This window comes from Bombina bombina, chromosome 4 (genome assembly GCF_027579735.1).
Source record: "Bombina bombina isolate aBomBom1 chromosome 4, aBomBom1.pri, whole genome shotgun sequence".
Classification (NCBI taxonomy): domain Eukaryota; kingdom Metazoa; phylum Chordata; class Amphibia; order Anura; family Bombinatoridae; genus Bombina; species Bombina bombina.
Genome location: NC_069502.1, coordinates 440,734,710 through 440,760,589, shown reverse-complemented (window position 1 = coordinate 440,760,589; position 25,880 = coordinate 440,734,710). Strand labels below are relative to the sequence as shown.

General features: G+C 36.8%; 1 protein-coding gene across 1 annotated transcript in view; it reads right to left on the bottom strand.

Annotated features, from left to right (window-relative positions):
* Positions 1 to 25,880, bottom strand: part of LOC128657533 (uncharacterized) — a 162,107-nt gene that overhangs the window by 16,438 nt on the left and 119,789 nt on the right. Inside the window, exons 44-52 of the mRNA XM_053711906.1 lie at positions 19,981 to 20,159; positions 19,554 to 19,710; positions 18,134 to 18,232; positions 9,717 to 9,884; positions 5,907 to 5,980; positions 2,317 to 2,381; positions 1,947 to 2,107; positions 1,555 to 1,708; positions 672 to 857 (exon numbers count right to left, since the gene is read on the bottom strand). Coding sequence (XP_053567881.1) covers positions 672 to 857; positions 1,555 to 1,708; positions 1,947 to 2,107; positions 2,317 to 2,381; positions 5,907 to 5,980; positions 9,717 to 9,884; positions 18,134 to 18,232; positions 19,554 to 19,710; positions 19,981 to 20,159 — 1,243 coding nt within the window. The remainder of the gene's footprint in view (positions 1 to 671; positions 858 to 1,554; positions 1,709 to 1,946; positions 2,108 to 2,316; positions 2,382 to 5,906; positions 5,981 to 9,716; positions 9,885 to 18,133; positions 18,233 to 19,553; positions 19,711 to 19,980; positions 20,160 to 25,880) is intronic.

The window sequence follows — 25,880 nt, the reverse complement described above, 5'->3', positions numbered from 1 at the left end:
TAAGGATGGTTCTTGGACCGACACAGAGCCCAGGGTGTTGCACTGTTTCTGTGATGTTGATAACTAGAGCATTTTAAAATCAATATATTCTTTGGATTACAGACTTACTCTATGTTTCATGTTGGAAGTAGAAGAAAATGGGAGAAACTACTAGGATGCAATCAATATATACAGCTATCTAACTTTAAAATTGTATAAAAATGGTATTTGTCATGCATAATATCTTAAATTGGCTAACATTTTTGATTACTTGCTCACCATGCTGAACATTTTATTGGTTGTTGAACAGTTGTTAGGGCTATCTTGATTTCCCATTTTAATTAATGTAATAGCCTGTCAATTAAAGCTCTGTACAGCACAAAATCATTAATCCATTTTACAACAATGAATGAAAGAAATTCTACAATAAGTGTTGCTTTAATCTCTAACAGATTAGTGCAAATACAAATGCAGATAACAAATCTCTTAATCAAGATTAATCACATGTAGCTGGAACAAACTTCTATATGTAGATACCTGGTATATATGTGCAAATTGTACTTGTAAACTTTTTACACCAGTCATGATTACAGAAGTGCGCTGACATTAGTGAGAGCAAAAATTCCATTGGTTTGTTTAAAAAAGGTCTCTTTAAGATAACATATGTTAATACAGCTGCACGTGTTACTTACTGTTCCGTATCATCAGCGATATTTCTCTTCTTCTTGCGACAGAAGTAGATAGCAAGTCCAACACCGATCATAAGAAGGAAGAGGAAAGCCAGTGCGCCAAACAATATCCCAAAGAAAGCATTCAGGTTCATAGAGAGGGTCTCACAATAATCCCCCGATGTGGTGTACATTGTGAAAGGCTTGCACCTGAGACAGAGGAAACAAGGCTTATTACAGGGACATTGAAACCAAAATTAAATTGCCATATTTCATTATGCATAGCAGAAAAAAAAAATACTTAAAAAATAATAATATATATGTATATACATACAAATACACACACACACACATATATATGAGACACTAACATTTTACGCAGTGATTGCTTGATTTTTTTAGGCGCTCATTTATATTAAAACAATAACAAATGTTGCTAACAAAATCACAGGTTTAAAGGGACATTAAATACTAAATAAATTCTAGATAAAATTAAGCATTTAAAGAAAAGATTAGTGTGACAGTAACATGTAGATGGATTTGTTTAAAGTTTAATTACATTTTAGTGCCTATAAAGCAATGGGTGCTGCCCAATTAGGGACAATTATAAATAAGTCACTAGAGTATGCAGTCAATGACCATGTGGAATATAACAATGTTCAGCACTTCTTAACAGGAACTGAAAAGCACACAATTGTCGGAATGAAATTACAGGAAAGGGGGACAAAATAAATAATAAAAGTATATTGCAAAGTTTTTTTAAAATATACAATTTATCATTTTATATTACTATCTCAAAGTATTTACTGTCCCTTTAAATGTTTTTAAAACAGTTATTTCACAATGCAGTGGTTAATTGCTGATATATTTACAATGCAATAAACATACATAAATCACGTGCACACACCTGCATATTATCCCAGTTTCCAGGTGATCACAACTGGCATCGTTTTTACATTTATCACATTCTGACTCGCATTGAAAGGTTTCAGTGTTCAGTCTGTACCCTTTATATCCATTTAAATCACAGGTGAATGCGTCTGTCAGTTCTTCTAAAGTCACTAAAAAGAAAAACATTGTTACCCAAAGGGTTAATTTGCTTTTGGCATAAATATCATCTCACAATCCTATTGATATATATAGTTTTTGCTTGGGCATTCATTAAATATCACATGCTGCTATAATAATTAAGAACATATATAATATCTGTTTCCTGCACTTGTTAAGCTAATCTAATGCACACAGGTGTTGCAGTAAATCAGTGAGGGGATATTGTCATATGTTATTGCAAATACTCACATCTGTCACCTTCATAAGCACTTTCTATTGTAATATTTTTTTCAGCTCTTGTTTTAGGGGCCTTATTTATCAGTCCCACTGCTGAATCATTTAGTATTGATATTGCTGTACGATTAGCAATATATGTAAATTCTGCGGTAATATTTACAGGAAAACGTTCACTACAAGAGAAAAAAAAAGTAGCATAAATTTCAATAACTCAGGAGGTTACAATATTTTTGTAAGATGATAAGAAAATAGCATCATTACACAAAGCAAAAAAAATTACCCTTATCCAATATACCTGTCAAAGGGAAAATGTGAAATTATAAGAAAAATATCTGCATTCTCAATAAGAAAAGTGTTAAATTACTTTAAAATATACACTTACATTGGAAATGAAGACTTCACATCTTTGAACTCTTTTATTGAAAGGGTTTCCATTTCCTCTTTAACCTAAAGAGATTGGAAAGAACTGTTTAGTTAGTTTAGGACTTTTTTTAAGGGATACATTTTTGCAATTTATTGAACTTTTGTAATTTCATTCCAAAATATAGAAATATAGATTTATAACCACAAGTGAGCTGAAATAACAACCAACATGGTTCAATCCTTTGTTGTGTGAATCTGTAGTTAAAGGGATTTTCAGCACTATCTTATCCTATTATTCCATTTTTATTTTTGGAAAACTACATTCCTCTAATAATTTATTAAAAGCACATTACTGTGTAAAATGATCATCTAAATAGCTTCTCTTTGCAAAGTTGTTTTCATTCCTCCCCAGAGCCTGCCAGTCATTGAGAACTATGGTCCTAGGGGACATACATGCACAAGGCTGTTGTGCAAGGGTGGTGAGGGCTAGTGATGTCCTACAGACAGGGCTGGCTGGTGAAGGGGGAACACAATAAGTTCAGCATCACACAAGGGCCATCATCTCACATGGTAAAATAAGTATGTCAGTGTACTAAAGTACTGATGAAGTGCCATGAAACACGACAGGTGACGGCCCTTGTGTGGTGCTGAACTTATTATGTGTTACCTGTAGCTTAAACATCCTAAACTTTCCCTGCCTGAGAAGATACAGCATTTCCGCACCTTGCACATGGCTTGTAGGGCTTGTGGTCAAGCAGCACTTGAAAGATCCCGAGTAGCTGCTCAGTTGGCACATGGATATTTGTGCCTGTGGTGCCTGATTTAGGGGTTTATTTTCATACAGAAAATCACCATTAAAGGGACATTAAACACTAAATAAATGCTAGATAGAATGATGCATTCAAAGAAAAGATTAGTCCCTGACTAACATGTAGATGCATTTTTTAAAGTTTCATTAGTTGTTTAAAAAGTGACAAAATATGTGTAAAGTTTTAGTGTCTAAAAAACACTGGGAGCTGCCATGTTGTAACTTGTGTTACCTTCTCTGCTGTGGCCAATTAGGGTCAGTTATAAATAGGTCACTAGAGTGTGCAGCCAATGGTTGTGCTGGATTTAACAGTGTTCTGCACTTCCATTTCTAACAGGAACTGAAAAGCTCACAATTTCAGAATGGAATTACAGGCAAAGAGGACAAAATAAATAATAAAAGTATATTGCAGAGTTGTTTTATTATATACAATTTATCATTTTGTATTACCATATTACCATCTCAAAGTGTTTAATGTCCCTTTAAGGTCTACATAGGTAAATATTTTGTTGCATTTTTCTAAAGGATTGCGATCAATCCCTTTAGTGTTCCTGTCTACTCTTCTATTTTAACTGAGGCTCTGACCCTGGCTTGTTACCACATTATCTCCTGTTTGCTCCCTGCTGTACTGCTGTGAACTAATACTAATGATATTAAACCCTGGTAAAGTTACTGTAAATCCATATTACCTGTGGGGTACAAACGTTAATGAGAGTCCAATTATAAGATGAGGTAAAGCAGTTGCATATTGAAGCCAGATATCTCAAAGAAAGAGCAAAACATGACAGGCTGTATCTCCTGCTGAGTTAAATTAAATTCCACACATTCTTCATGTGTTTTTTAAATGTTCTAAATACATTTTGTTTTTATATATGTTTATTATTGCTATGCTTAGTGGTGTCAAATATGCAATTGCTTCACCTCACCTTAACAATCTTTTACTCGGACTCTCATTGATTCCCCACACCTGTCTTGTGTATTTATGGTCTGCACCAGATTTCCTGGATATGTGGTCTACTTGGATGGGACACTGCATTACCAGAGGCAGCACAGTGAGTTGGAAATTTAATCTTAGACTGACAATTACTTTCTGCAGTATTCATTATTGTCAAAAACATTCATATTTATTTTGGATACTTTCAAACTTTCTTGGCTCTGAAAGGTAAAGTTACTGTACTCTAGCTCCATGTGTGCTCCCTACTGTACTGCTGAGAACTCTGACTTCTTAAAGGTACCAGACCCTGGCAAAGTTACTGACTCGTTCTTGTATACTTCCTATTGTATTGCAGTAAACCTGATCTGCTTTAAAGTACTTGACTATGTTAGGGTTTCTAGATTGTCTCCAGCTAATTCAGTGGTACAACCACTTATACAAAGAGTTCAGATATTAACTCTCTCTTATTGTATCATTCATACTGTTCTGCTACCAATCTCAAGCTTAACTCATATTTCAGGAAACTTTGCTGCAGTTACAATTTGCCCCTGATCTACAAAAGATCCAGCAAAGAATATTATCAGTGTCACATTGCTTTGGTTCCATCTATGAAGTCTGTTCCTAAAATGGATTACTTTACTGTATTTCTTACTATAAGGTAATGCTGCTCAGACGGCAAAATTCAATAAAAGTTCTTCAGGACCCACTAAAGGCTAGATTTACATTCTGAAGTTGTATGCTTAGGTCACATGATCAGCTTCACAGTAAGGGACTGATATTCAAAAGCTCCCCGCTCAGGCGAGATGATCTAAGGCATCTCGTCAGTATGGAGAGGTCCCTAAACAAGTGCTAGAAACACAAGCTTACGTTTTAAAGATGTTTATCTCACTATACAGGGTCCTTAATGTGAAGGAGAGACACCTACATTTCAATATAAGGTCTAAAACAAATCCTAAAGATTTTGCATGATTTCTCTTAATGGCGGGGAGCTTTTGAATATTAGGCCCTAAGCATGGTTAACTAAACTGTTCTTATCCAAGTTAATGAAAAAAAAACTGGTCTGGGTAATAAGGGCTGGATTTGGTAAAGTCCAATCTAGTCTTTAACCTCTCTAACTTTAACAGTTCCCATGCAAGTCTATGCAGCTGATTCGCTGAAAGGGACAGTGTACTCTGTCTTTTTGTTTCTCCCTATTAATGTGTTCCCAGTGATCTAGTTTACCTGCTGGATTATATTCAATTTTTACAAATAGATCTTTCAACTTTATTTTTGTCATTTTAAATAACTGTTTTTGCCTGTTTACTGTGCATTCTAATATGTACTTGTTATGGAAAAGCTGTATAAACAAGAAAGTCTGGAAGAAATCACACTCCTAATGAGGGGTGGGACACAGTGTATATATATAGAGAGAAAGTAAGGAGGATTTAAGGGGGTGGAGATAGAAGATAGATAGCTAGATAGATAGATAGATAGATAGATAATAGATTAATAAAATCTGATTTCTCTACAGGCACAGTCCATTTGATTGTGTTTGATTTTAGCAGACAGTTATTTCATATATGAACATAAACCTAAAGAAGCAATTTCCCATACATGTTTAACTCTGCAGCTGGTATAACATTGTAGGAACATTAAACTAATTTTACAATACACTGTTCCATTAAGAAATTAGTACAATTTAATGAATCAGTTGATTAAGTAGAATAACAGAATAACTGATGAGGCTGGAACTGCATGAATCTTTAAGTAGATATTGCTCCCTACACAACATGTACCATATGTATTATAAACAGTTTAGCTATCTTTTGCACTTGGTGGTAACTAGTATTCACAAGTAATGGCTGCCTTATTTAAACATAAGTAGTACCTTTGTACGTGCTTCCTGTTGTGAGACATTTTGTTTAGATTGAAGACTTAAAATGATTGTTCTGTTTCGTGTACCTGAAAATAAGATATGGAATATTTATTAAACTATCTATAGAATAAAATACAGTATGAGAAAAACTATCAGCAAGATTACAAGATGTGCGCTAAACCAGGTGTGTAAATAATGCAAAAAAAATTAGCGGTATTGAACACTCCATAGCGCTGCCATTAGAAGCTACTGAAAAACCTTCTTTTTTTGTGCGGTATGGTGCATTAAGCTCCATACCGCACAAAACCCAAGGCCTGACTTGACGTGCTCATGCACGCTTTCCCCCATAGACATCAATGGAGAGAAAGTGTTAGAAAAAAATTATCACCTGCGATCGTGAAATGGCGATCATCGTAACACAATCCCCATTAATGGGACAGTCTAGGCCAAAATAAACTTTCATGATTCAGATAGAGCATGTAATTTTAAACAATTTTCCAATTTACTTTTATTCTTAGTTGAAAGCTTAACCTAGGAGGTTCATATGCTAATTTCTTAGACCTTGAAGCCCACCTCTTTCAGATTGCATTTTAACAGTTTTTCATAACTAGAGGGTGTTAGTTCACGTATTTCATATAGATAACACTGTGCTCGTGCACGAGAAGTTATCTGGGAGCAGGCACTGATTGGCTAGACTGCAAGTCTGTCAAAAGAACTGAAAAAAGGGGCAGTTTGCAGAGGCTTAGATACAAAATAATCACAGAGGTTAAAAGTATATTATTATAACTGTGTTGGTTATGCAAAACTGGGAAATGGGTAATAAAGGGATTATCTATCTTTTAAAACAATAAAAATTCTGGTGTAGACTGTCCCTTTAATGTCTATGGGGAAAAGAAAGTTACGTTAAAACCTAACACCCTAACATAAACCCCTAGTCTAAATACCCATAATCCGCCATCCCCTGAGATCACCAACACTAAATAAAGCGATTAACACATAAACCACCACCCCCCTCATTGCTAACACCTAAATAAACCTATTAACCCCTAAACCGCTGCCCCGACACTAAATAAACTTATTAACCCTTAAACCGCCAGCCCCCCACATCACTACTACTATAAAAGTTATTAACCCCTAAACCGCCGGCCCCCAACACTGCTAAAACTAAACTAAACATATTAACCTCTAAACCGCGCCCCCTCCCACATCGCATATCACTAAATGAAACTATTAACCCCTAAACCTAACACCCCCTAACTTTAAATTACATTTACAATATAACTGTCTTAAAATAAATAAAAACTTACCTGTGAAATAAAAAGAAATAAGATTAAACTATAAATAAACCTAGCATAACTATTTTAAGAAAAGAAAATAAACTACAAATAAAAAAAAAAATATTACAAATGTAAAAATCTAACATTACCAAAAAAAACCACTAAAATGACAAAAAATAAGAACCACTAAGATTACAAAAAATAATAAACAAAATAGTCCAAAATAATAAATATTACACCTAATCTAATAGCCCTATAAAACCCCCAAAATAAAAACACCCCCTAACCTAACAATAAACTACCAATAGCCCTTAAAAGGGCCTTTTGTAGGGCATTGTCCTAAGGGGCATTTGTATGGGCATTGCACTTAAAGGGCAATCAGCTCTTTTACTGCCCATTAAAATAAAAAAGCACTATTCTAAAAAAAAAAAACATCCAAAAAAACATAGCACTAACCCCAGGAAATCTTTTCACAGTTACTGAAGTCCATCTTTCATCCAACTTCATCCAGGCGGCGAGAAATCATCATCCAGGCGGCAAGAAGTCTTCATCCATCGCAGGGGCATCTTCTATCTTCATCCCGGTGACGCGGAGCTGTCCAGGACCGTGGCGACATCCAGCAGGGAATGTCCTCTTCATGCGATCGACCACCCCACACTGAATCTTGAATGCAGGGTACCCCTTTTATATTGGGGTACCGTTAAATTCCTATTGGCTGAAAAAATCAAATCAGCCAATAGGATGAAAGCTGCTTAAATCTTATTGGCTGTTCAAATCAACCAATATTATTTAAGCAGCTCTCATCCTATTGGCTGATTTGAATTTTTCAGCCAATAGGAATGCAACGGCACCCCAATATAAAAGGGGTAACTTGCATTCAAGATTCAGTGTGCGGTGGTTAATCCCATGAAGAAGACGTTCCCCGCTGGATGTCGCCGCCGGTCCTGGACAGCTCTGCTCCGCACTGCCACAGCTCCGCCCCACCGGGATGAAGATAGAAGATGCCCCCGCGATGGATGAAGATGTCGCCGCCTGGATGAAGACTTCTCACTGCCTTGATGAAGATGGATTTCTGGACTTCAGGAACTGTGAGTAGATTTCCTGGGGTTAGTGTTAGTTTTTTGTTTTTTTTGGGGGTGTTTTTTTTTTAGAATAGGGCTTTTTTATTTCAATGGGCAGTAAAAGAGCTCAATGCCCTTTTAAGGGCAATGCCCATACAAATGCTCCTTTAGGGGCAAAGGGTAGCTTAGGTTTTTATCAGACTTAGGTTTTTTATTTTGGGGGATTGGTTGGTTGGGGGATTTTACTGTTAGGGGGGACTTTGTAATTTTTTAATGTAAAAAAAACTGTTTAACTTAGGGCAATGGCCTACAAAAGGCCTTTTTAAGGGCTATTGGTAGCTTTTTGTTAGGTTAGGGGGTGTTTATATTTGTGGGGGGGCTTTTTTGTTTTTATAGGGCTATAAGATTAGGTATAATTTTTTTTATAATTTTTTTATTTTGTATAATTTAGTTTATTATTTTTTGTCATCTTAGTGTTTTTTTATTTTTCGTAATTTTAGTGTTTGTTCTTTTTAGTAATGTTAGATTTATTTATTTTTTTCGAAGTCTTAGGTTTTTTTAAATGTGTAAAAAAAATCGTAGTGTTAGGTTATTTTAATCTTGTAATTTAGGTTTTTTTTTGTAATTTAGGGTATTTTGTAGTTAATTTTCTTAAAATAGTTATGTTAGGTTTATTTAGAGTTTAATTTTTATTTTTATTTCACAGGTAAGTTTTATTTATTTCATGATAGTTGTATTGTAAATTTATTTTAAAGTTAGGGAGGTGTTTAGTTTAGGGTTTTAGGGGTTGGTTTAGGGGGTTAATAGTTTAATTTAGTGGATTGCGATGTGGGGGTGCGGCGGTTAAGGGGTTAATAGATTTATTATAGTAGTAGCGATGTGGGGGCCTAATGGTTTAGGGGTTAATATGTTTATTATAGAATTAGCGATGTGGGGGCCGGCAGTTTGGGGGTTAACAACTTTATTATAGTAGTAGCAATGTGGGGGCTGGAGGTTTAGGGGTTGATAGCTTTATGTAGTGTTGGCGATGTGGGTGGGCGGAGGATTAGGGGTTAATAGATGTATAGTATTTGCGATGCGGGAAGGTGGAGGTTTAGGAGTTAATTGGTAGTTTATGGGTGTTAGTGTACTTTGTAACATTTTAGTTGAGTTTTGTGAAACATTTTTGTTTCACAAAATCCACAACTACTGGTCTCAGATCGCGGAATGGATTGCGACAGTAGACCATAACGCAAGCATTTTAGCCGTTATGAAAATCCCACACTCAAAAGTAATTTTTTGAGTGCGGAATGGTGAGTTGCGTTACAGGCTAAAACGCTTGCAGTATAGCTATACCGCCGTGACTTGTAATACAGGAGACCTGCCATTCCACGCGCAATGGCCAAAATTGTTACTAGAAACAGATGATATAACAATTCTAGCATTCAGCCCTGAAAAGAAGAATAAAATTAGCTTTACCACAGATCATTGATTTCAGCACCTACCACTCTTAAGTACTGCTGGGAAATTGTTGCCGGCAACTGTGCAGACACTATCCTTGAAGGCTGGAGGGCATATACATTTCTGGGTGCAAGATTCCCCAGTTCTGATGCAGGTTCCTCCATTTTTGCAGAAATTTTGGTCACATGCACTACAACATGCTATTCCGTTCCCTGTAAGTTTAAAACAAATAATCAGGATGATATTACAGTAAACAATTTGGCCTAGATTACAAGTGGAGTGCAAAAATGTTACTGCTATTGTGCATTAATATTGCACAAGCGCAATCAATAGTGCTTCACTTTTTGCACTTGTATTACAAATACAAAGTTATTTTTAGAACTCAAGCTTTATTCTAGGGTGTGCTAACATCTGCATGTCAGAAAGTGCAGTTGAGCTAAATTTCTCAGATAATGTCGGGGGAACACAGCAAAATTCAAGTTAAATATCTCTCTGGCACTAAGATGAAGGTGCTCTAAGCCAATGGTGCATTAAGCCAAGAATGCTCTAAGCTGGTGCACAAGTAGTGGAGTTCTTTATGTAGCTCTGTATTAGTAATATAGGTTTACTCTCAATTTTACAGCAATATTTTGGATTGTGCTCAAACACAACACTTGACTCTCCACTTGTAATACAAGCACAATGAGCTCACTAATAGCGCTCCCTGCAATAATCATTTAAAGTATAGGGCAAAATAAAAAAGTTTCAACCACATTACGATGCTTTGGTAATACCAGATTACGCATTGTTCTTTGTACAAAGTTGCTCAAAAGATAGCGTACCTTCCACCATCTATTGAGTTTTACTTGTAATCTAGCTTTTAAAGCAATAATACTACAGTAAAACATTTTATGCAATGCTCTCTCATGCCTGCTCAGTAGAATAAAACAGGAATGCGAGATATGTCTCCCTGAATAATTACATATAACTTATATAGGGCTAGTCTTTAGGACAGAAACTAAAATCTATATAAACACCCAGAGGTCAATTTATTATTGGCCGAATTGGGCCAATTCACTGTGTTTCCGTGCGAGCCTTCAAGCTTGCCAGAAACAGGAGTTAAGAAGCAGCGGCCTATAGATCACTGCTCCTTAACTCACACACCACCTCTGAGGCTGCGTACAGCAATCCGCACGATCCTATATGATCAGGCTGATTGACACCCCCTGCTAGTGGCTGATTGTCCGCTAATCTGCAGGGGGCGGTATTGCACAAGCAGTTCACTAGAGCTGCTGGTGCAATGCTGAATATGGACAGCGTATGCTGTCCGCATTCAGCGATGTCTGGCGGACATGATACGCTACAGCGTACCATGTCCACCAGACTTTAATAAATTAACCCCCATGTCTTCACAACTACATAATTAATATAACATTAAAATCATTACTCCCCCGTAAGACTTTTTCCTTAATATCTCTGCCTGAATGGCAAAACCTAAGTCTCACATACTTTCAAAAATTCTTGGAAGAAATGTGAACAAAATAATAATAATATAATAATATATTTATAAACTTAAGGATAATCTGTAACATATCTTGTTACAGGTGTATCTGCTGTATATCTTTTTTATGTTTACATTTTTCATATATATTTTATTATTACTTAGTTATTTGTGATTTCTATTTGTTCTACCTACACATGGAGGCACTGCAACTCCTGAACAAATGTTAACTATGTCCCTTATTACAATTGGAGCGCAATCTGGCTTTAGATGTGAATGGTTAAAAAGACTTACAAGAGAATCTTTTTAGCGCACCGTATAATTCTAATGGATATGCGACCATGCTTAACATTGCTCTAAAAAAGCTTGCCTGTAGACCTGAAGCAAAGCGTTAGGGCTAAAATAAAAGTAAATAAAAAATATGTAAAACCTATAAAAATAAATAATTATACTCTTACATACTAAAAGTAAAATATGTGTTTATTATTGAAAAGAAAGTATTTAACACTAATGTAAAGGTATATGGTATATGATGACAAGGTGTTGGATTGGGAAGGGCTCAAAAGATGTATACATTAAATGTGTGTGGATTTGTATGTGTGAATGTTCAATTATTTTAAAAATATGATTAGTTTCTACTGAGTGAAGAAAAAAACTATTTAAGCTATTCTGCACTTTCTGCTTAGTGCACTTCTAGTTTCAGCTTAATTCCTTACAGACAGATTATAAGTTTTGCGTTAGGAGCTATGCGGTGCTAACAAGCAGTTTTTTCTCACTGCTCACTTACCTACAGCGCTGGTATTATGGGTTTTTACAAACCCGGCGTTAAAAGGCAAGAAGTGAGCGTTGAGCAAAATTGAGCTCCATACAGCACTCCAATACCAGCGCTGCTTAAGTCAGCGGTGAGCTGGTCGTGCGTGCTCGTGCACGATTTCCCCATAGGAATCAACGGGGAGAGCCAGCTGAGAAAAAGTCTAACACCTGCAAAAAAGCAGCGTAAAACTCAGTAACGCAGCCCCATTGATTCCTATGGGGAAACTAAAGTTATGTTTACACCTAACACCCTAACATGAACCCCGAGTCTAAACACCCCTAATCTTACACTTATTAGTGGTCCTCCAGATGGGCAGAAGTCTTCATCCAGATGACATCTTCTATCTTCATCCATCCGACGCGGAGCGGGTCCATCTTCAAGACATCCGACGTGGAGCATCCTCTTCATCCGGAGTCTTCTTACTGAATGATGGTTCCTTTAAATGACTTCATCCAATATGGCGTCCCTTAGATTCTAATTGGCTGATAGAATTCTATCAGCCAATCGGAATTAAGGTAGAAAAAAACCTATTGGCTGATGCAATCAGCCAACAGAATTGAGCTCGCATTCTATTGGCTGTTCCAATCAGCCAATAGAATGTGGGGTCAATCCTATTGGCTGATTGGATTAGCCAATAGGATTGAACTTTAATCCTATTGGCTGATTGCATCAGCCAATATGATTTTTTCTACCTTAATTCCGATTGGCTGATAGAATTCTATCAGCCAATCGGAATCTAAGGGATGCCATCTTGGACACCATCTTGGATGACGTCATTCAGTAAGAAGAATCCGGATGAAGAGGATGCTCTGCGTCGGATGTCTTGAAGATGGACCCGCTCCGCGTCGGATGGATGAAGATAGAAGATGCCCTCTGGATGAAGACTTCTGCCCGTCTGGAGGACCACTTCGCTCTGCTTGGATGAAGACTTCTCCCGGCTTCGTTAAGGACTTCGGCCCGGCTTGGATGAAGACTTCTGCCACTTCCTTGAGGATGGATGTCCGGTCTTCAGAACAGTAAGTCGATCTTCAGGGGGTTAGTGTTAGGTTTTTTTAAGGGTATATTGGGTGGGTTTATTTTTTAGGTTAGGGCTTTGTGCTGCAATAGAGCTAAATGCCCTTTTAAGGGCAATGCCCATCCAAATGCCCCTTCAGGGCAATGGGGAGCTTAGGTTTTTTAGTTAGTATTTTATTTGGGGGGTTGGTTGTGTGGGTGGTGGGTTTTACTGTTGGGGGGGTTGTTTGTATTTTTTTAGGTAAAAGAGCTGATTACTTTGGGGCAATGCCCCACAAAAGGCCCTTTTAAGGGCTATTGATAGTTTAGTTTAGGCTAGGGTTTTTTTTTACTTGGGGGGGGAGCTTTTTTATTTTGATAGGGCTATTAGATTAGGTGTAATTAGTTTAAAGATCTGTAATTTGTTTTTAATTTTCTGTATTTTAGTGGGGGGGGGGTTGTAGCTAATCTAATTTAATTTATTTAATTGTTTTTAATTTAGTTAATTTATTTAATTGTAGTGTAGTGTTAAGTGTTATTGTAACTTAGGTTAGGTTTTATTTTACAGGTCAATTTGTATTTATTTTACCTAGGTAGTTATTAAATAGTTAACAACTAATAACTATTCTACCTAGTTAAAATAAATACAAATTTGCCTGTAAAATAAAAATAAACCCTAAGCTAGTTACAATGTAACTATTAGTTATATTGTAGCTAGCTTCGGGTTTATTTTATAGATAAGTATTTAGTTTTAAATAGGAATAATGTAGTTAATGATAGTAATTTTATTTATATTTATTTAACTTATATTTGTTAGGGGGTGTTAGGGTTAGGGTTAGACTTAGGTTTAGGGGTTAATACATTTAATATAGTGGCGGCGATGTTAGGGGTGGCAGATTAGGGGTTACTAAGTATAATGTAGGTGGCGGCAATGTTAGGGGCGGCAGATTAGAGGTTAATAATATTTAACTAGTGTTTGCGAGGTGGGAGTGCAGCGGTTTAGGGCTTAATATGTTTATTCTAGTGGCGGCGATGACCGGAGCGGCAGATTAGGGGTTAAAAATGTTATTATAGTGTTTGCGATGTGGGAGGGCCTCGGTTTAGGGGTTAATAGGTAGTTTATGGGTGTTAGTGTACTTTTTAGCACTTTAGTTATGAGTTTTATGCTATGGCGTAAAACTCATAACTACTGACTTTAGAATGCGTTACAGATCTTGGAGGTAGAGGGTGTACCGCTCACCTTTTGGCCTCCCAGGACAGACTTGTAATACCAGCGCTATGGAAGTCCCATAGAAAAAAGGGTTTACAAAGTTTACGTAAGTCATTTTGCGGTAAGGCCAAAAAAGTGTGCGGTGCCCCTAAACCTGCAAGACTCGTAATAGCAGCGGTAGTGAAAAAGCAGCATTAGGACGTGTTAACGCTGCTTTTTCAGCTTAACGCAAGACTCGTAATCTAGCCGTTAGTGACCACAGCACTTTAAAATTTTCTTACTGTTTGGATCCAGGGCTATTTTTCTGCGGTGTTTGTGTTTAGCTGTAATTTTCCTCTTACTCATTTACTGTACCCACACATATTATATACCGTTTTTTTTCCCCATTAAATGGACTTTCTAAAAATACCATTTTTATCATATCTTATAATTTACTATAAAAAAATATAAATATGTTGAAAAAATGGAAAAAAACTAATTTTTTTTTAGCTTTGATACCCAAAATCTGTTACACATCTACAACCACCAAAAAACACTAACATTTGTCCTGAGTTTAGAAATACCCAATGTTTACATGTTCTTTGCTTTTTGAAAGTTATAAGAAAATAAATACAAGTAGCACTTTGCAATTTCCAAACCCTTTTTTTCAAAATTAGCGATAGTTACATTGTAACACTGATATCTGTCAGGAATTCCTGAATATAACTTGACATGTATATATATATTTTTTTTTTTAGTAGACAACCCAAAGTATTAATCTAGGCCCATTTTGGTATATTTCATGCTACCATTTCACCACCAAATGCGATCAAATAAAAAAAAATTATAACTTTTCCACAAACTTTAGGTTTCTCACTAAAATTATGGCACACATGGTTGTAAATGCTTCTCTGGGATCCCCTTTGTTCAGAAATAGCACACATTTATGGGTTTGGCTTTACTTTTTGGTAATTAAAAGGCCGCTAAATGCCTCTGCGCAACACACTCTTATTATGCCCAGTAGTGAAGGGTTTAATTAGGTAGCTTGTAAGGTTAGTTTTATCTTTAGTGTAGTGTAGTAGACAACCCAAAGTATTGATCTAGGCCCATTTTGGTATATTTCATGCCACCATTTCACTGTCGAATGCAATCAAATAAAAGAAATCGTTAACTCCTTGACCCCCCCAAACAGCTCTCTTCCCTCCTCCACCTGTCACCGCCATCTTAAGTACTGGCAGAAAGTCTGCCAGTACTAAAATAAAAAGTATATATATATATATATATTATTCTGCAGTGTTGGATCCCCCCCTTAGCCCCCAACCTCTCTGATCTCCCCCCAAACAGCTCTCTAACCCTCCCTCCTCTACCTATTTGCCTACATCTTTGGTACTGGCAGTTGTCTGCCAGTACCCAGTTTGCTTAAAAAAAGTGCTTTTTGGAGTGTAGCTGCCCCCCCCAATAGCCTACCCCCCTCCCAAATCCCTTTCTTAACATTTTTTAACCCCCCTTTCCCTCTCCCTCCATCCCATCACCTTCAGTGTAATTTATTTTAAAGTACTAGCGCGCGCATGCATGCACACCTGGCTGATGGCTGATGCAGAGAGGGCCACAGAGTGGTTCTCTCTGCATCAGTGGGTAAAAAAAGGTATTGCAGTGATGACTCAATATCGAGGCATCACTGCAATACCTTGAAAGCGTCTGGAAGCAAACACGATCGCTTCCACCACTTGAAACCCCTGAGGACATACAGGGTGCATCCTTGGTCATTAACTGGCAGTTTTTGTAGGACGTACCCTGTACGTCCTTGGTCGTTAAGGGGTTAAGCGAAAGCCAGAACTGAGTTTTGTAGCAGACCCCATAGAAGTCTATTAGCTGAGGGATTTAGCACAGCCTTGCTATCCAACCTTAGCACAACTAATGTTAGCGCAACTGAGGCTTTCGCTCGAGCTTTACCATTTTAATTTGAACTTGTAATATGAGCACCAGAATAGGAGCACTCTTGATATTTTTTGACCTCCACTTATAATCTAGGCCTATTTGTTTAACCCCTTAACGACCAAGGATGTATCAGGTACGTCCTACAAAAACCGGTTGTTAACGACCAAGGACGTGCCTGGTACGTCTTTTGGGGTTTCAAGTGGTGGAAGCCATCGTGATCGTTTCCAGATGCCTTCAGGGTATTGCAGCGATGCCTCGATATTAAGTGGCGTGGTAGGGCTTGGAGGGAGTTGGGTGGGTGGGCGGCCTTTCATTGGAGGAGGTGGGAGGAGGGAGGGAGGGAAGGGGGCATAAAGGGGTAGAGAGGGGGGGTTAGAGAGCTGTTTGGGGGCTTAGGGAGGTTGGGTGGTAAGGGGGGACCCTACAATGCAAAAAATATATAATAAAAAAAAGTTGTTTTTTAAAACTATATATATATATTTTTATACTGGCAGACTTTCTGCCAGTACTTAAAGGGACAGTCTACAATAGACTATTTATTTTAAAATATAGATAATCCCTTTATCACCCATTCCCCAGTTTTGCAACCAACACAGTTATATATACTTTTTACCTCTGTGATTACCTTGTATCTAAAACTCTTCTGACCCCTGATCACATAACTTTGTACATATTATCTATTGACTTGCATTTAGTATTGTGTTGTGCTAAATCTTAAATAACTTTGTGGGCGTGACCACATTGTTATCTATATGGCCCACATGAACTAACAGTCTCCTGTTGTGAAAAACAAACACAAAAGCATGTGATTAAGAGGCTGTCTATAGAGCCTTTGAAACAGGCAGAAATTTAGAGGTTTAAATGTTATAAAGTATATTAATCTAACAATGTTGGTTGTGCAAAGCTAGGGAATGGGTAGTAAAGGCATTATCTATCTTTTTAAACAATAAAAATGTTAGTGTAGACTGTTCCTTTAAGATGGGGTGACCTTTGGGGGGGGGGGAAGGAAGAGAGCTGTTTGAGAGGGGTCAGGGAGGGATCAGGGGGTGGGATGTGTCAGGTGGGAGACTGATCTCTACACTAAAGCTAAAATTAACCCTACAAGCTACCTAATTAACCCCTTCACTGCTGGGCATAATACAAGTGTGGTGCACAGCGGCATTTAGCGGCCTTCTAATTACCAAAAAGCAATGCCAAAGCCATATATGTCTGCTATTTTTAAACAAAGGAGATCACAGAGAAGCATTTACAACAATTTGTGCCATAATTGCACAAGCTGTAAATAATTTCAGTGAGAAACCTTAAGTTTGTAAAAAAAAGTAAACAATTTTTTTATTTGATCGCATTTGGCGGTGAAATGGTGGCATGAAATATACCAAAATAGGCCTAGATCAATACTTCGGGTTGTCTACTAAAACAAATATATACATGTGAAGGGTTATTCAGGGATTCCTGACAGATATCAGTGTTACAATGTAACTATCGCTAATTTTGAAAAAAAAAAATTGGTTTGGATATAGCAAAGTGCTACTTGTACTTATTGCCCTATAGCTTGCAAAAAAGTAAAGAACATGTAAACATTGGGTGTTTCTAAACTCAGGACAAAATTTAGAAACTATTTAGCATGGGTGTTTTTTGGTGGTTGTAGATGTGTAACAGATTTTGGGTGTCAAAGTTAGAAAAAGGTGTGTTTTTTCCATTTTTCATCATATTTTATAAACCTTTTTTATAGTAAATTATATATGATATGATGAAAATATTTAGAAAGTCCATTTAATGGTGAGAAAATTGGTATATAATATGTGTAGGTACAGTAAATGAGTAAGAGGAAAACTATTTCTAAACACAAACACAGCAGAAATGTAAAAACAGCCCTGGTCCTTAACAGTAAGAAAATTTAAAAATGGTCTGGTCACTAAGGGGTTAATCCCTTTTGTGGTTACCTTTTCTTTTATGATCCATTTATTTTGTATGTAGTAACTACAGCGGTACAAATGACTAATTATTTCATTCAAAGTAAAAGGAAGAATGTGACGGTAATACTCACATGTGTAGCCCTCTGTGCAATTGCATGTAAAGTTTGAATTGGTGTTTACACATGTAGAATTTGCTGGGCATGGATTATTTGAGGCACATTCATCAATATCTGTGAAAGCAAAGCTAGGCAAGTTAGTATACAATCAATTACATTTTGTTTAAATCATAAATCTTACAATGTAGAAAAAAAAGAATCAAGCAACAAATTAGGGTCACATCCAACAATGGCATGCAGTACTATTATTTTCTAGGTTTAATTGATATCTCACAATGTTAAAGATATTGTATAATAAATAAATGTGTAAATCGCTTGATCTATTAAGACATCTCAGATGCTTGAACATAATTATAGAAAACACCCAATATACTTATTTTTATCACACTAATATTGCTTTTACCATAATGTTAAATACATAAAACAGCTGCCCAAACACAAAGCCCTTACAGCTGTTAATAAAACAACAAAAAGAATACAGAAAAAGACATATTGCTTATTGTTATGTCTATTACATGATATACACCTTATACAGCCTATATTGATAGCAGTTATACCATATCACTTCTCATATTATATAACATAAACAGACCATAGTCATTGTAAAGTTTTTTTTTAAATAAAGTCCATGAAAACATATTAATATATAAACCAAGGATAGAGTTTGTCTGAAGGTTTTGTTTTATCATGGGTAAGTTTATAAATCAGCCATCATACTTTTGAAGTAGCACGAATGGCTAATACCAGGGAAGATGCATGATCCCATGTGATACAAAGATAATTGTAATTATTTTTTCTTTATATAAAAGGAGTTGAGAACATTGGTTTTTAAACCTCACTATCAATTCATATGATGCTTTAAAGGAACATTCCGGTCAAAATGTAAATGCACATAGATTAATTATAGCTTTGAATAGAAACATATTTGCAATGTAAATGTATTGGCAAAAATGCTTCTAATAAAAGTTATCACTGTTTTAGTGTTAAAATGTTTCTGTGCATGTGAAGCATAGCTAGATATTCTCAATGCACCAGAATTGTAAATAATGCAGCTGCTCATAGCTCTAGTGGGGCTTGTATCATGTCAACAATTAACAAATTGAGTCATTACTAATGGTACGAGCACCTTAGGCTCTTTGAGTAAGTGCTTTGTTTAAAATGCTGGAGCACAACGCATTCTTAAGTACACTTTTGAAACAGCTATAGCTTTTATTAGAAGCCTAACACATGCTTCTATTCAAAACTGAAATGTATTCATGTGGATTCTGATTTTGGCTAGAATATCCCTTTAAGTTAAACAGAATAAATAGGTACACATCTAACAGATAAGGCAGGACCATTGACATGGACAGAAAGAGAAGCCTGGTGTTAAGAATTTGGATTTCCAACGAAGATGGTGGGGAGGTAGATGAACACTATTAGTATAGCTGCTCACCTTTACATTGTATCCCATCTCCAGTGAGGCCTGCAGGGCATGCACCACACACATTACTGTTACACGTTACCCCAGGAAAACATCCTTGAATGCAATCATTACGTGCAGTTTTGCAGAAGTCTCCAGTGTAATTATTTTTGCAATCACAACCTGCAATCTGTTTAATAACAAAGAAAATAAGATAATTAAAATAGATATTTCCACCTAGAAAGATGGTATTGGATATAGATCCAGCTAGTTTACCAAGGTGGTTCTGTTAGTATATCTGTTAACAATGTATAAATGACCATTATAAAATATTTTTTATTTAATTTTCTTTTAGGAGTCATAAAACTTCTGGAAATGTGACACTTATTGGGATTGAATTTTAATATAAGTGTACACAAAGTTAACTTAGATGATCTATAAACTAACTCTTTATACTTACAGAAAGAGAAGTGTCATTGACCCTTGATGTTTGTGCATAGTTACATTCCTCTTTGATACGACAGTCGCAGAGCACAAACTCGAGTTTATGGGAGGAAGAGAGGTTTCCTGAATCTGTAGCCACAATCTGGAAATCAAATCCATTTGTGCTGGTTGGTTTCCATGTCAATTTTCCAGAAGCTATTTAAAAGGAAAGTATTTTCATGGGGAAAAAAAAATATTATTGAATTAATAGTTGAATATTTATCTGGGTAATTTATTGATGTAAAAACAACAAGTCTATGTGATTAAGGGCATCAGGAATACTGAATATTAAAAAAGCTGCATACTGAGATAACTTACATTTAAACATAGTAAACTAAATTAAACCTAGACCAAGCCATTTATAGGAAAGCTATTTGGTTAGAAACAATTTATAGAAATTTTCTAAATATCTCAAGTCTTTGACAGCTGATTTCTAGTCATAGGGCAGGCCAAATCTGGATATGCTGCTGTCATAATGAACAGAATGGAACACAAAAGATACCAATTTAGGAGGCGGGGCGAGCGGCTGACCAAGATGGCCGCACTGAACTGAAGCTCTGTATGCGAGCTGGGCATGAAGGCTTATATTTGCTGACAGCCTTGAGCAATCGAAAAACAAGCTACTTATTTGGGGTCCAGATCACACAGAGAACACCCGGTGTAACTTTGGTCTGGGATTTACAAACTTTGCCGGCGACGCTTGGACCGCACCTTACAAACCCACGCGGTCGTTTTAACTCTGCGTCACAGCACCTCTCAGCTCAATATACATGGAGACGCCTGGCTAAAAAACCCTTGAACCGAACCGGATCACCTTCCACAAGAACAAAGGTGAACCCTCTTATTTTTATACACTGCTAACGCTTTATACCTTTAAATCATGTCCTGAACAACATAATAGCTGGATACAGCAGCCGCAAGATAAGCAGCAATTTGGAAACTTTCTCTTGGCATGCATGTTATCATGGAGACATTGACAAAAACACTTTTTACATGCTGATATGCTGAAACAAAGCAACTAATGTTATTTAAACAGAAGACTCACTCTCCACCTCTTATATCTTTTTTTTTGCCTCTTACCTGCTGTTCTCTTGCTGCCTCACAACACATAATAAGGAACTTATTGCTAAGTGACACTAAATTTTCAACATGATATACTGGTGAGGAACGTCAACCACACTGTAATTGCTGAGTCTTTATTATATACCCTGATTATAAAACAGTGTACACCCTGCTGACCCTTTTCCCACTGTTCTTAGTAGCAGTGGGTCATATCCAACTCCTTTTACCGCGATCGCTCTGTGAGAGCAATATCCCCAGGAGAGGTGTATTACTACAGAGGGACTGAATATCTTTCCAACCACATAATTAATAAATTAAGTGAGTCCTACCAATATGTCACAGAGGAAATTAACCAGGAGTGACAAATCTCAAAAGTTAACACCAACTGCCCAGGGAGCTATGAGCTCTTTTTTCAAACAAACAGACAAACAAAAACCTCAGAAAAATCCTGATATAGAACAACCTTCTCAGGATGAAAGCTCATGTGAGGCTGCAGATGCTGCAATGGGGATACAACCTAAACTAAAGGAAATGGGAAAAGATGATATCATTACCTATGGTGCTATGGAAGCTCTGATAGAGCAGGTTAAATCTTGCATTAAGAGTGAGTGTGCAGGCCTAAAGAAAGACATTTCTGACCTATGCTACAGGGTTGATACCTTGGAAGAACATGAATATGTATCATCACAGAAAATAGCGAATCTCTCCTCTAAAGCTTTTCAACAACATAATCACATGGTAGACCTAGAGGACAAACTATTCAAGAAAACAACTATTCAAGAAAACAACTTTCCATCACGTTCCAAGGCCATCGAATACAAGTGTTTCAGGACCTTTCTGCATGAACGCTCCAAAGAAGGAGAGATTTTTCTTTTTTGACTTCCCATCTTCGAGCCATGAAGATTCCATATAGGTGGGGGTTCCCTACCTCAGTTATAGCTGTTAAAAATGGGAAAAAACTCGAATGCCTTTCACCACCAGAACCCCAAGATTCGAATTCTCAATCAACATCATCAGCTAGGCATGAAGCTCCCAAACCGCAAAGACGCCCCTGGACGGAGTCTGCGGTATCGCAGAATAAAAGAAGACAAACCAGCACTACTGACTCCGTAGAAGATCCACCTTGAGATGGGTCACGTAACTATATGATACAGACACTAACTTTCTTCTTTTTTCAGTTTTATGCTAGTTCTGGACACGTGTGAACTGTTGGTTTAGGTATTCAGTTACAACTACTCACTAATTTAATTTTCTCTACAGCTAATTATCAGTCCGGGTCATGATAGAATTATTTGCTTAATTATTCAATTGTAACCACTTCACATGTCAACCATATTATGTTACAAAATGTCTTATGATACTTAGAGACCCCTTGGGGTGCCATCTCCCTCAAATGAATGCACCTCCGAAGAGATATACAGTTCAAGTTTATTCATACATTGTTACTTGTTATGTTGGAAGGTTTGGTTTATTTCAGCCAATAAGGCTAATAATCATATATATGCAAGTTATTTTCAACATAGCTTCTAAAGGTTCTATTTCAGTCCACATCCTCTTATAGCCGCCCCTCACAGGCTGTAACTTTTCAGGCGTAAATTTTTGAAGTTCCTGCTATAACCTATAACCTACTTTATGTTTGAAACTAGTATGCAGTTGTGATACTAATTGTTATTGTCATACTTTCTTTGCTGTTCCCTTAATCTGATGTTTTTTTCTAGGTATCATTGAGACTTTAGCCAATTACTAGGGATACCTTGTTATGTTAATTTAACCTGTCTTTTATAGGCCTGAAGATAGATGTTATACCTATAAGAGCTGATGATATAGGTTTAAACTTAATGCAGTGTGGAATTCCTTTGAGACCTGACTTCCTTATTTGCTGAGCCCCTGAGGTTTCACAGATCTCCATCTAATCTCATACTGAAAGCTATATTGTCACAAAATTTATCAAATTCAACATGTATAACTATCTGGTTTCTGTCAACTGATATATTAACTGCAGACATGATCCCCATATCTCATACACCATATTTATATAGTGGCCGTTAGTCCATTGTAGCACCTCTACAGCAAGTTTTAGCATTATTTTCATTATTCCGTTTATGCTTGACCCAGCTGCACCAAAATAGGAACGAATGATATTATATAGCAAAAATTCCTGAGGCCTTGTTGTTTACTCTGAGCTTCAGTTCACCCTGATTCCCAGCTCAGTATATCTCTTCTGAGTTAACCAGTTAGTAAGACTACAAACATTGCTAAACCACTATAGATTCTGTTTGGGTCAAAAACAGAATTCTCTTAACATTACTTGTTGGCAGAATATCTAACCCACAGAAACAAACGTATTCACATTAGAACCATTCCTATAAATTAGTGAAGTCAGGTCTCTCCTGGTCCCTTATGGTTGGAGTCAGTATTGTATGTGAAGTGATAGCCTATGCTTTAATGTAGCTATTATATGGTCGTACTATCTCCAAGGTATTTCATCTAAGATTTATAATGGTTCACCTATGTATACAAAATATCTGCTATTTTCTTACCTTTCCCCTCCCTCTTATTAAGTTATACTCTTCCTTTATAAAAAAAATTAGCAATAACATGCCCAGCTTGCTCAAAGACCTCTACTACCCTCACACCAGTGCCTTCTTTTTCCCTCTTTTCCCCTTTAACGAATCCCGACATCATACCAAATTTTGATTCCCAAATTTACTCCATACGCAAACTTTTTAATCTTTCCTTTTAACCTGTATCAGACTACTAATAACCTCCTTGCACTGATACTTTGCTCCTTTTTTGATAATACACATACCCATAGCACTTATAATGTCTACCTACATATATGAAGGGTCAATAAACATTGCTACTCAAAATGTTAAAGGATTTCTCTCTGCTGAAAAGCGCTCAATTGCTTTTTATGACTTTCACAAAAAGAATTTGGACATAGTTATGGTTCAGGAAACCCATTTTAAAAAAGCCCATGAACCGAAACTCCCATCTAAATATTTTGACAAACACTATTTCAGCTCGGGCCCAACCAGACACAACGGAGTTTGCACTTTATTTAAACGTAACACACCATTTGATTTACTACAACAGTTTAGTGACCCTGATGGTAGAATTTTGATTTTGGTAGGCCTTTATTATGGAAAACCCATTATATTAGCAAACATATATGCTCCTATCAAACCCACTGCCTGCTTCTTCCGCAAAGTTACAAGCAAGCTACTAGATATAGCTAAAGGCCCCATTGTGCTAGGAGGTGACTTTAATTTCCCATCAGATCCTTCACTGGACACCTCTACGGGCCACTCATACCTCAGAAGTTCACAGATCAGAAATAATAATGCACTACTTCGTTCACTTAAACTATTTGATACATGGAGAACAGTTCATACGTCCACTAAAGATTACACCTTTTTTTCCCAACCGCAAAAATCATATGTGAGGCTTGATTATATATTTTGTAACCAGGCCTTCCTAACGAATATTGTGGATTCTAAGATATCACACACTCCGTGGTCAGACCACAGCTTAGTCAAGTCTACTTTCAAGTGGTCAAATAAGCCCAAACACAGGCTGAATTGGAGACTTAACGAACACATACTTACAGACACTGAAATTGTAGACCAATTAATTAAACATACAGATTAATATTTCCAGTTTAACATTTCCTCCGTACTAATGTGGCAAATAATTGGGAATCTTACAAGTGCTTCATTCGGGGCATCATTATACAATTAACCACAAAACTTAAAAAACAAAGATCCGCCCAATTTGATTCTCTGACTAGCGTTCTCCTAGCTAAGGAAAACTCGCACAAACTAGATCCGTTGTCTTCACAAAGGCTGACTGAAATAAAGGAAGCTAGAGATAATCTTAATAAATTCTTAATTGAAAATGCACATATGCGTGCTCTGACAACTAAGGCTAAATTCTTTGCGGATTCAAACAAGGCGGGGAGGATGCTGGCCAGATTTCTTAAAAAACAAAGGCTCAACTCACACATACACTCTATTAAACATAGCCCAGGTACAACATATACCAAAAACGAAGATATATCCAATAGCTTTGTTGCGTACTACACCTCACTGTATAATATTAAAAATGAGAATGACCAAGAAAGAGGAGATAAGATGAAATTATACTTTGACTCCATTCAAGTCCCCTCTGTTCCGGAGGATGACCTGAATACGCTAGATGCCCCCATCTCCCTACAAGAAGTGGCAAACAGGATTAAGTCTCTCCCTAGTAACAAATCCCCTGGACCAGATGGTCTTTCTACCAAATTTTATCAGTTATTAGTAGGTAATATCAGCCCCCACATGCACAAATTATTTCAGTCTATAGACCAAGGCCTCACATTCCCCCAGTCTCTCTTAGATGCTATGATTACAGTAATACCTAAACCAGATAAACCTACGGATATAGTAGGCAACTACAGGCCAATCTCTTTATTGAACGTAGACATTAAGATTTATGCTAAGATTCTGGCAAATCATCTTAATCTTATCTTACATAAGGTCATCTACCTGGACCAGGTGGGATTGATCAGAGGTCGGGAGGCAAAAGACAATACCACCAGACTACTACATGCACTATATACGTCCCATGATCTTAAAAGCCCTATTGTGCTCCTCTCTACTGATGCGGGGAAAGCTTTCGACAGGGTCGACTGGCATTTTATGTGGTCGGCCCTGTCGAAATTTGGTTTTTCAAACAAATTTATTTCTAGAGTAAAAGCTTTGTATAATAGCCCTCGAGCTACGATTAAAGTTAACAATACAATTTCCCATACTTTCCCAATATCTAATGGCA